We start from the raw sequence: 11882 nt of genomic DNA, 5'->3' as shown, positions 1-11882 counted from the left end.
TGATTTTATTAAAGACACACAACTTTTTACGCAATAACTTCTTTATCTTAAATACAACAGTGTTTATATAAGCATTCCTCTGTTTTTAAGTTTTTAAAAATGTATTGCCCCAAATAAAAAAACAACGGGCCAGATTATACTTTCAATGTAATTCATTCATTCATTTTTCCAAAATCTTTTCATATATATTCCTGAGGACAACAGCATTTAACACCGGAAAGCATTAAAAATTTACCCTTAAAATTACATTTTTCCCACCATTTCCATTCCAAAACAAGTGGAGCAAACAGTCCATTGGGCACCACATCACTGATCAGAGATCCATGTGTTGAGAGGATCCAAGACTTGCTGCTGTATTGGACAAGTGTTCTTGGTGTAGAATGGTACATGCCTCCAACTTAGGCCAGTACTGATGACACTTGTTGCAACTATAAAAACCATTTATAAGTGTAATCAAAATAAAATAAAAAATTAACAAAATACAAAGAGTAGAAAGTAAAAAAAAAAAACTAATATTAAAAGTGATGACAAATCAAAGCTATTGCTTAACTCTTCCCCAAAGTCTCTGAAACATGCAATCATGTGGAAATTGTTAAAACAGTGCAGAAAACAATGACAGTGTGTGTTGCAGACATGTGGATTGTGTATGTTCAGACTTGTTACCACCAGTAATAGCTGCCTCTGATTGACAGACTTTAGAGACGTAACAAACAAGTGTGAAAACAAAAGATTTTGCAAGTTCTAAATACCATCAGCAAATGTCTTTCAAAAGTATATATTTGATGTTACAGATTACATCTCTAACTAATTTAACTGGATTATTACAAATAAGATTTTTACCAGGTAAATTACAAACCAATGAATACTGTATGAAGGATAACGTCTTTTTTTTAATCAAAGTTTGTTTGTTAAACTTTTAATAAGAAAGAACCTGCTGGGTACTTTGAGCTACAGTGTATGTTATGACAGTTTACAACACTAATATACAGTGAAATGGTTTGGCATTTGTGCTTCGGGCCCAAGTCCAGGCTAACGGAATTATATATCCAAAATTTTGTACACAGTTTTAACGTGCTAATATTCAACAGAATATTTCCTTTCGTTTAGCAAAAATACTTAAGAGGAATGTCTAACTTTAAAGGTTAAGAGAAGGGTATATCTGAACTGATTCATAGGACCCTTACTCGAAGACAAGTGCATTGTTAAGTCATGTTAAAAATATATGACCTTAACCTATGTAGGGTTGCAAAGTGAGGAATTCAAGTTTTCAACACGATGGTGAGAAAACTGGTAAATTGTGTATAATCTGCTGTGACTGAGCTTTAAAATATGCACTTGACCCCAAATCTCATAAAACTATGAAAACACAGCAAAAGATAACCCCTTCCTAGCTATATGTATATGACATTCTTTAACACTACATTTACCCACTTCATGGGACATTAAAGAACCTGAGGATGCCAGCATAATGCCACCAACTTAAACTCTGCTAGGAAGGCTGAGACACTGAGCCTTTAGCAAAAGCATCTTCACTCGCTTATGCTCAGAGGAAAAAGTGTTTTTTTTTTATAGTTGAACTTTTGACAACTGAAGACATGAAAAGACAAAAAGGTGCAAACAATATATCCATTTTCCAGATACACAGTGCAAACGAGGAAACTCCCTCTTGTCTTTTATATATTGCTTAAAATCTTTCAAATCACTCTTTGGGTGGCTCACTTTGATTGTTAACCACATATAAATACAATATTAATGAAAATTAAAATATTTATATATTCAGGCCTCAGAATCATTCACCCAGTTTTTTACTTACTGTCAAGTGTAAAAGCGACAGGATTTCTCTTCTCTATTTAAAAGCATTAGACAGGTTCTATGGAAGCCCTGAGTGGAGGAGAAAAAAAAAGTCTATATCTCTGAAACTTTTTTTTGTAATTTTAAAACTGGCATGAAAAAATGAAGTAAAAAAAACTGTTTTTTGCTGAAGTAGAACATGTTTAAATTTCAAAAACTATGGCAGAATTTATAGGCAAAAAACATCATTTTTTCTTACCAAACAAGACTAATAATATTTATTTTTTACTTTTTTTTTTAACAGGAAAAAAAACATTTAGGCCCTGCATTATGACCAAATTGGAAATACTTTTATTTTCACTATTTTTCTTTTTTTTTTAATAGGAAAAAATATCAACTAAGATCAGCCTTAAAAAATGGATTTACCATTTTAATTTTCCTCACTTGCTCTTTAGGACTTCTATAGAGTTCCTATCTAGTGTGGAGAAACTTCTCTTAGCACATTCAATCTCAAACAATTTGATAAGCTAGAGGCACAAGGGCCAAATTTATACTCTATTTAGTTCCTTTTACAATCTATTGCCACAGCTGGAAAATGGACAAACATATTCTATGATACGATTCCCCAAACCCACAAAAACTGGCAGCAAATTTTACGGGCTGGTAGAAGAACAACATGAATAGTTCACGATGCCTGTCAAGAAAAGATAAGATCAAATGTGACGTCAGTTCTCTGAAGAATAACCTGAAGAAGAGGAAGAAGTTTCAACACATGAATGAGGAGTGCCACTGTAGATCATTTTTCTCACAGAGTGCTCGTTTTCAGGCTCAACTACACATGCAAAGTGTCATATGTGCTCCGAATGTGCAGTGTGCTGTTGGGCCTGATTCATCCCTGAATGCTTTGACCACTTAGTTGGTACCTGAAACAGTCAGTCAGTCAGTCAGTCAGTCAGTCGGCTGGTCTGTCTTTGGAGTCGTACAGTACGGTGATTTAGGCTGGCGGTCAGTTGAAATAAAGTTCTTTTGTCAGCATGGAGACCACACAGGGAATCTGCTTCTTCTCACTGTAGCGCGGGTCCTCGGACCAGGACTCGAAGCTGGTGGCCACCATGTAGTTGACCCGTGTCAAGATCTGCATGATCTCCAGCTGCTTGCCAAACTCATTGAGGACATTGCAGAGGGCTTGGACAAACCAGGAGCCACGCCCAGGGTTCCTCCAGGAGTAATATCCTGACATAAAAAAATGAGACGGAAGTGAACATCTTTGTTTCCAGCAGCTGGAATGTGCACACACACTTAAATAAGACCAAGATTTACATGAATTACCTGGCACCGTGGAGTAGGCAAAGAGGAAGTCGGCCTCTACAGGGATCTTGTGTCTTGGATTGGCATCCGTCTCCAGGGTGTCGTTTGGAGGACCTGAATCTGTCTGTATACCATTATCAAACTCGGAACCCCGACAAGCCTGGTGGAGTAAATGAAATGACATTTCATTGTGATCCTGAGCAGCTGTCTCAACGATGACCTGGTGAAGCAATTAAAAGTTTCTGTGTGTGAAAGCTGAGATGAGCAGAACGTTTTTTGTTATGAACTAGAAAAGCTCCTTGGGGATCTAAACACCAGCCTCCTTTTTCAGCCTATGTAAACACTTTGAAAAGATGCTTTTTAGTCATTCAGCCTCTTTGTCAACCATCTGGGTCAGAGGTTGCTATTCGAACACAATTAAAGTGAAACATTTTCTTTGCACAGCACATTCTAATATCACACAAAACATCTGTAATTCAAAGTCTTGAGTTCTTCGTACCTGGATGAAGAAGAGCTTTGGCTTCCCAACTAAGCTTTTGCACATGTCCCCCCTGAACAATGAGGTCATGGTCTTGATAGGCATGGCGCCGTCCGTTCCATAGATCATGCCCTCCTCACCGTGGCTTAGCAGGATACAGGCGAAACACGAGCTGTCACTATGGTCTTCCTCCGAGGCTGACCCATACACACACAAAAACACACTCATCTCTTAGCTGGGCCAACAACTTAATCCTCTTACAAACATATCTTGGATTTTTGTCTAAATATCTTGAAATAAGACATTTTTCTGGACTTCTCAAGTCAATGTGGCTCATACTAGAAATGAACCATAAAAACTTGCTTATATCTCAGTTTTTGCAGTGTGGACCAAATACTCTGAGGCAGGATATTGCAAACCGAAACTTATGGCTCTTCTCACTTTCTCTGCCCTTATGATAACTAATTAATGAGATGGAGCATTACTCTTGTGCCGTGTATGTACAAATGAATCAACTTTGCTCTTAGTACCCTTAAAAAAAAAAGTCAACAAAACAATGAAGGTACATCTGAAGGAGATAATCTCTGTTGAAGATGTAAAAAGCTCTGTCATGTAGTTGTAAAGATGCACAGTCTTGAAATGATAAGGAAAAACTGTACTGACAAGATAATGTATCATCAAGATCTTTAAGTCTTATCACGTAAAGAAGGAACTTCAATGCATTTTGATTTTAACTTGGTAGTCAATGGCTCCACCTGTTGGCTAACTGAGACCTTAAAAAACAACAACACAGACTTCAGCCCTGACTAAGTTGATTGAATGCAAACACAAGCTGTACATCACTCTGCAACTTAAAGGAAGATTCATGTCTCTAAAATTTGACATTAGATTTGGCTGTGACATTAAAAGATTCTTGCAAAGCAAAAACATTTCTGACATTAGGATTATTTCTGTACTGACATTCACTGGATTCTGCCTGATATACTATGACCGTTCTGTATCGGTGCATTAGTTTCTGCTATGTGGATTCAAGAAACAGGCACTATATCCTGCATTTTAAAAAAGTAAGTCCATTCTTTTTTCTTTCTGTTTTAGAGAGTTTTTAAACTGAACCTTAAGTGCTGATGCTAAGTCATTTTTGTTTTTTTATTTTGTTTTATTTTTGGACAGTTTTTTGTTTGTCCTTTTTTTGTCTGGTGTATGTTTGTATGCATACTTAAGATTTGTATGAATGAACTGTGAAAATACAAAAACTGTCAGTCGGTTGTAATAGAAATACTTTTTGCAAAAAAAAAAAAAGATTAGACATCATATTTAACTTCAGTTGTGTGAACCTAGCCTTGTTGGTCAAAGAACATAAGCTACTTGTTACCTGGCTTTCTTACTAAACTTCTAGCCTATAAGATGCTTGATTCTTATTGGTCAGAGTCCATTAATGGCAGTTAAAAATTTTCACAAACTGCTTACATGTCTTATCAACATGCAGCAGTGTTCTGGCCATAGACTGTATGATTACTGGACGTAGTCTGCCTGACGTCACCCGTCTGTTTCTGAAACGGAAAATGAAGCACATCGGCTATAGTGGCCATATTGGAAGTGGCAAGGGCTTCGAGTACAGCTATTGGGTGTCCCCAGTCACATGACCTAAGCTTGTGCCTCTGATTGGGTGAGCTCGGGATCTTAATACCCTATGAACTGCCGAATTAGAAAAAAATTCACCTCCCGTACAGTGTGTGCTGATAGTGAATTAGTGATTCAGAAATGAGACGTTTCTTGAACCAGGCTGTAAATTGGTTAATTTCTGCTTTGGAAACAGCTTTTTTTGGCTTAGTGTGTATGTGACTTCCTGTACTTCTGGAGTCAGCCTCAAGCGAACACTTGAGAAACAGCAGATTTTAACACTTCCGCATTGACAAATTTTCTCAGATGGGAGATTGCTGCTTGGTTCTGGCAGATTTTGCTTCTGCTTGTCGACACCTTAGACACCAGGTGTGATACAACTGTCAAGTTTCTGTTTGCATCACATTGGAAAACAATATAACTCAAAGTGATAGTTTTGGTTAGCACGCTAATTCTTCAGACTAAACCACATGAATATTTTAAATATTGGCTCCTGTCCAGTGATCCTAGTGAAGTGAGTGCAACATTAGTTCAACCATGAGCAGTGGTAACGATACAAGCAAAGTCTAGAGCTGTGACATTAACCTTGTTATTCTTTAGGGTGCGTCAATAGCAGAGCTAAGACAAGACTAAGAGCTGAGTGAGGACAGTTTAATGTCAACTCGATCTCAACAGGTGGGTAAGAATATGTTTTAGACAAATCATTGGGCTGATTTCTGTAAATCTGATACCATTAATCATTTCAAATCAGTACAATAATCTTTCATCTTTTCCCTGATTTATTTATATTTTTACCCTAAGTTAGCAGCTGGTTAATATGTGGGATAATGTATGGTTAGCAGACAGTTATGGGAAGTAGAATTCCCGACAAGGTGTGACAAGACATAGACACAAAGCTAGTACATTAGCCTGTACTTATCATGTCTGTGAGCACAGCTTGGACATTCCTTTGGTTGTTCCCTGTCAAAGTAAAACCAAAGTCCTGATGGTAATCAAATGAAGCCTGAAAGTTTTATCTACACTCAATGGGCTCAACTTCAAACTTAAAGATGTGTCTAAAAGTTAAATGTTGCACAGCTGTGTTAAATTGTACCAGATCTCATAAATGAATGACATCAGTTAAATCCATGTCACATGGAAACAAGAGTTCTTATCTCACAATAATAAGACAAATGAGCTAGGATCTTGATAAAACAACACGAACTTGGTAAAATTGAGTGAATAAAAAATCCACTTGGGGGTTCTGTAAAATTACTTTTAACCTCTTAAAATCTCAGCTGAGTTTTTTGCAAAATTCAAGAGATACTCAAGCTTATCGATTAAGTTAGAATGAGTTTTAACTCCCTCAGTAAGTTTGCTTGTATACGTTTTTTTCTTGGTAGTTCTGTGTATCACAGTTAGATGAAATAACGTCAGTTTCCTGCTTGTTGTTCCTTGTTTTATTCCCAACACAAATGAACAAGAAAAGTACCATAAAGACGGAGGTGTGGAGTACTCACCCTCTCTGAGAAGACGCTCCATCTTCTCACACGACTGATCATTGTAGATGAAGACATCGAAGCCCAGGCTCTTGAAACAATTCAACAGCTCACCCGCGTCTCTGTCTGTGCCGTTACGTACATTCATCCCTAGAGAGAAAATCGACTTAGAATACACTCTTTTTGACTTGTAAAAAATACAACTGGGGTATACAAAGGTTATAAAATATTCACTACACCTGTCTTTTCCTCGAAGTTCTTGTTGTTGATGATGATACACTTGCCCACACGCTGGTGGCTCATCTTATACTGGAATGTTGGTGAAACAATTCTGTAATGGCTTTCAGAAGAGTAGTCCTGCTCCCGCGTCTGGCCATCCTTATTCTTCTTACTGATGGATTCACAAAGAAAACTAGGTTAGGAACTCAAAATATTATGAAACTGACACACTGTGTTTGAGACCATACATAAACATGAAAAAATTAAAGAGCAGACGCGATACGAGAATAAAGAACAATGAAACATCAGCAGCAGGTCACAACTGGCTAAACCTTGACCAAATGGTCTTCCAAAACAAAATTTCTCCACACAAAAAGTGACATCAATTACAAAGCAAATTTAAAAATCTTTAACGAAAGAAATCACAAATGAAGTTGAAACCGCTCTGAACCACTTACTCAGAAATCAAAGAGTACGTACATAGTCAAATAAGGCATCAAAGTCACAGCCAAATTTGGTTGCAGTCATCCAGCAATGCGTTAAAAAAACGGAACTACGACATTTTTACAAAGTGTGGATATTAAAAAAACAAAGTCACATCCATGAAGTCTGAGCAACTGGAAATCTTCACGAGTGGCAATTCTCACACACCTGTCATATTTCCATTCTTTAACAGATCCATCCAGATAGCAAAGCCAACAGTGGCCCATGGGGGGCTCCGAAAATCCAGGCTCGTTCCAGAAGAGCCTCGTCATCAAGTTTCTCAAGCATGGGAACAATACACAGCAATGCATAGTGACCGACTTCTGCACAAACACTCACAGGCAGCCCTACCTTTTTCTAATAAACATGTGATCCAGAACTTTTTTAAGCCCCCCTCCCACCCCCAAACCGTGCCAGCAAACTGTACCGAACAATTGTGGAGGGTGGGCAAAGAGCTGCACCTCTGTTCTGCTGTGGGCTGGGCATGGCAGAAAGAGGAGCGTACAGTGACAGGACAGTGAAGAGGAATATGAAGCCGTTCAGTCTGTCTTACCTGGGTTCGTCATTAAGCGCTACGCCACTCTGCATCTGAAATGCGTTGGTCTCGTTTCTTTGATTTTCCCCAAAAGAGTATGTTTCTCCAGACCTGGCAGCTTATTTTTTAGCTGTGTGCTAGGATACTGACATGCTCTCTGTGCTGGATGGAGACCTGACTGGGCCAGCGGGTGCTGAGGACGGGGGCGGCGCACTGTGAGCCCCCTGAGTCAGCAGCCTTGCCACTGCACCAGTGCTTTCTAAAGGCCTATTCACACAGCGCCCCGCTGCCTGCTGAGGTCAGACAGGGCAACAAGTTGCTCCTATGCTGACAGGCACAGAATCCACCTGTAGTGACGTACATATTGAGGGGACTGAAAGGCCTAAACTTTAGGCATCTACAAGATCGAGAAGTGTTACAAAACAAAGCAAATATATTCTTCATCTCTTTAAGTTCTTTTTCTGAGTGAGAAAAAAAAACATCTTTGAATCTGTAAGAAATTTACCTCAACTCACTCTAAAGAACAGGCATGATGAAGAAGGTATTCCAAGTGGAACTGTGCAATATGAAAAAGATGAGTAATGTCTGATCACATTTTTTAATACTGCAATAAGAATTTTAAGTGAAATAATTCAGCAAAAATTCGTAATGACAGCATCCTACTCACAGTTAGCTAGCTAAGTGTTGAGCCTCATATTGTCCAAATAAAAAGAAGCACACACCCAATGACCCCGTTAATGTGCTGGCTCTCGCTGCTGAGGGCCATTAGGGGACACGTGGATGGGAAGTTTGAGACAGTACCATCAATGCAGAGTCTGGGTCTGACCAAGGTGCCAAAACTGTTTGGGATGCAGCATCCACTGAGGGCCGTGTGGCACGGTTTGTAAACTATGAGAATAACTCCTGGAGCAGTTTTTAGTCACCACTGAACACCCACCGTTTAATCCGAGGGTAGCGGATAGCTGGCTTTAGCTTCATCTGAGTGCATCACAGTGCTGTGAGAGTACAGCTCTCCAATAAATACACTGCCCTCTATAAAGTTGTAATAAAATATTCTGTTCCTCTCTTTATGAAATATAAGTGACAATTTACTGATTAATCTCTTCCAAAAACACCAAATTTAGTCACATTTAACCCTGGGATACATTCAAACTAACACAATTTCTAAATGCAAAAACTAACAACGTGTTAACAATGACATTCATAAATCAGATTCAGAAAGACCTTATTGTCAACTTTCTCTTTGGGGCTTTAAAAACTCACATACTAGCACATACATTCAGCATAGACAAGTTACTCATACATAATAATAGACATGTTATTATGTTATTATTGCTCATTAGTAATTTGTCTGTCTTTAGCGCTATAGTTTTGGTGGTGAAACTTTATGTAAATTTCTAAACAGAGGTCATGACTAATGATTTAATCATATTTGTTAAATTTATGATTATTCTTTAGTTTTAATGTCCATTATTTTCTTAGCAGTTTGAGTTAAAAATCTCAGAGTACACAGTTTGTTAACACTAGTTTCTTTGAGAAACTTTCCCATTAATGTTCCTCTAACACAAGGCTCACAGTGCCCTCTTCTGAGTCAGACTGGAACACTGAGCATACACACTCATGTCTGACAGAAATAGCTTGGTCACACTTCTAAAAGACAAAATGAAGCAGAGAACATTCTTGACTCACCTGTGCTGAATAGGAAACTGAATTTGAGAGTCAACGTATCTGGGGGTAATTTAGAGTTGCTTCTTATCCCTTTTCCTACTGAAGAACAATTACTTCATATCCTCTGATTTTAATAAAAGCTTAAATGGAACTAATGTCACTTTTATATGCAAATAAAGTAGGAATCCAACCATAGGAGCAAAAAAGTTCTTTTGGATTTTCTCAGTAAACAAAAATAAATACCAATGAACAACAAAGAATCCCAGACACTGACCAGTACAGCAAATACTGAGAGGCTGAAGCAAAAAACAGACAAGTCAGAAGTAAGTCAGTGACAAAAATTCAGGAGCTGGCTCTAAAGATTTAAGTTTGCAGCTTGGGAATTTGAGGAACGCAGCTGGATGGTAACTTTGAAAGGACTACTGCCCTTTGTACTGTCCTGTATCACTGTTGTTTGATAGTCAAACACAACATGATGAGCTCATAATGAAAGCAAAAGAAAGATGCATACTCTGGAACAAAACCAAAGTGAAGTCAGTCTATTTCATCCAGACAGAAAGAAACAACAAAACCCCTCCTCTTCTAATGGATCTGTTTGAAAAACAATGACAAAGGAATTTACCTCCCAAAAAGTAAAAATCTTCCTCTGCGGTCAGGTTTGGCGTCTGCCTCGTCTGCCCCCAGATTCCCTTCCTCTTTTTCACCTTTAAGTTCATCCAGTTCAGCAGGTTCTCCAGCCATCTGTTGTACATTTAAAGGTTACTGTTTATATGAATGTACAGTAGGTAAAAGTTGTACAGAAGATAATGTTGCATTAATCTGACTCCAAAACACTGCTGACGTTAACATAGTCTAAAAGACCAATAAACAAACACATAGCTAGCTTAGCATTAATCACTAAGCATTTCATGTTGTAAAACTTTGAGGGTTTGCTAAATGTGTGGTTAGCATAGTCATAGCCACGTACATATTCGTCAGCTAAAACATTTTAATATACAACTAAGAAACAGATAAAACAGCACGTAAACTTACTCTGCTAGTCACCTTTGTTAGCTCAGGTACTGAAGAAAGAAAAGCTGGCGTTTGGTTGTGTTTTTTCCTCTAAAGTTGACGCAAACTCTGAGCTCCTTCAAAACTTAAGAAACTGAAAGTACGCCCAGCGTCATTTCTCTAAGTTACGTAACTACGTCAGAGCCACGCGTCACTGACGTAAGACTGCTGATATTTTGAAGCAGTTTTGAAGCCCCTACAGAGATTGCACCAAGATGTATCAGGACTTTTAGGGCTTTAGATCAATTACACGCTTCTTTGATCATTTTGCATTGTCTTTCCAGGTAGAAACTAAACAAAATAAGTTAAATAATATCAAAATATGATTAAACAGGTGATTGTAGTCATCAAACATTTACTGCTGGCTAATAACATCTAAAATACCTTCTTATCTTCATGTTAAGATTGACAAGTGCAGTGACATCTCTGACAACCATGTATAATATTTAATTTTAGTGGCATCACTCTATTTCTTTTTGACTGTATCAGGAAAGAATTCAGGAGCTTCTCGTATACAGTAGGGCAGTCGACATCAATATAGGTAAATTTTATTCCTAAAATATGAACTGTGTTGCTCTCTCAGTCCCAAAAGATCAGTAAGTAAGAAACATAAGCTTATTGAAGATCATACCCTTTAAGGGCCAATTTTTCTTTTTCTTTTCTTTTTTTTTAAATTTCAATCTCAATGGAATTAAGGGTTCTTGTAAGATGATCAATATATTCCTAGTGTATGTACACCAGAGAAGAGAACAGTGGTTCCTATACTCTATGCCACTTATTTAAAGGTACAGTATGCTGAAAACTGCTTAACACTAGAGTCACTTAATTTCTCTGTGTTATTATGCCAGCCTGATGATGCATAGTGAGATCAAGCAAAACGATTACACCTTTATATTGTAGTGCCATGACGAGATGTAGTTGACCTAACCATCCAACTCTGGAACATGACATATACATAATGACATCTGAACTCTGTCTCTCTCCCTCTCCTGCAGACTGACAGCTGGACTCAACCAGTCTTCTGGCCTGCTGCATGAAAAGGGGTTGGTCCATCATGGGGCATGGTGTCAAGTAAGAGTCAGTTCACAGCCTCAGAGCTAAGTTTACCTCCACCAGAGACGCACTATCACCACTTGGGGAGTCCCTGCCAGCATTTCCACTGAACTGCAGCCTCTTTGCCTGCCTGACTCAACGCTTGTTTTGGGACAGCATTTCAAGCTTGGTTATTCCTTTTGATAATTTCAGAAGTTTG

The 11882-nt window shown here is 38.2% G+C and overlaps 1 protein-coding gene across 2 annotated transcripts; it reads right to left on the bottom strand.

Moving 5' to 3' along the window:
- casp7 (caspase 7, apoptosis-related cysteine peptidase) lies at positions 1–10764 on the bottom strand. 2 transcript variants are annotated; one of them, XM_074663284.1, is made up of 7 exons: positions 10613–10764; positions 10203–10321; positions 6915–7066; positions 6697–6825; positions 3599–3774; positions 3121–3259; positions 1–3024 (listed from the first exon to the last, which is right to left on the bottom strand). In XM_074663284.1, exons 2-7 carry the CDS (start codon positions 10319–10321, stop codon positions 2798–2800), a joined length of 942 nt encoding a protein of 313 aa, XP_074519385.1. In that variant the 5' UTR covers positions 10613–10764; the 3' UTR covers positions 1–2797. The 2 variants fall into 2 exon arrangements, with proteins under 2 accessions (XP_074519385.1, XP_074519386.1); XM_074663285.1 differs by having other exon boundaries at positions 10625–10764.
- Between the last annotated feature and the right edge of the window lie 1118 nt (positions 10765–11882).

Source organism: Halichoeres trimaculatus, unplaced genomic scaffold (assembly GCF_033239565.1).
Source record: "Halichoeres trimaculatus isolate MK-OKI-2021-1 unplaced genomic scaffold, fHalTri1.1 fHalTri1_scaffold_23, whole genome shotgun sequence".
Taxonomy (NCBI): Eukaryota; Metazoa; Chordata; class Actinopteri; order Labriformes; family Labridae; genus Halichoeres; species Halichoeres trimaculatus.
The sequence above is the reverse complement of the archived record's forward strand: the minus strand, read 5'-3'. Positions and strand labels throughout refer to the sequence as shown.

Coding starts and splice junctions, on each gene's coding strand:
- casp7 (XM_074663284.1), bottom strand. CDS start 10,321: ATGGCTGGAGAACCTGCTGAACTGGATGAACTTAAAGGTGAAAAAGAG. Junction 3,260..3,598: donor CAAAGCTCTTCTTCATCCAG/GTACGAAGAACT, acceptor TTACTCCACCAG/GCTTGTCGGGGTTCCGAGTT. Junction 3,025..3,120: donor TGCCTACTCCACGGTGCCAG/GTAATTCATGTA, acceptor TTTTTATGTCAG/GATATTACTCCTGGAGGAAC.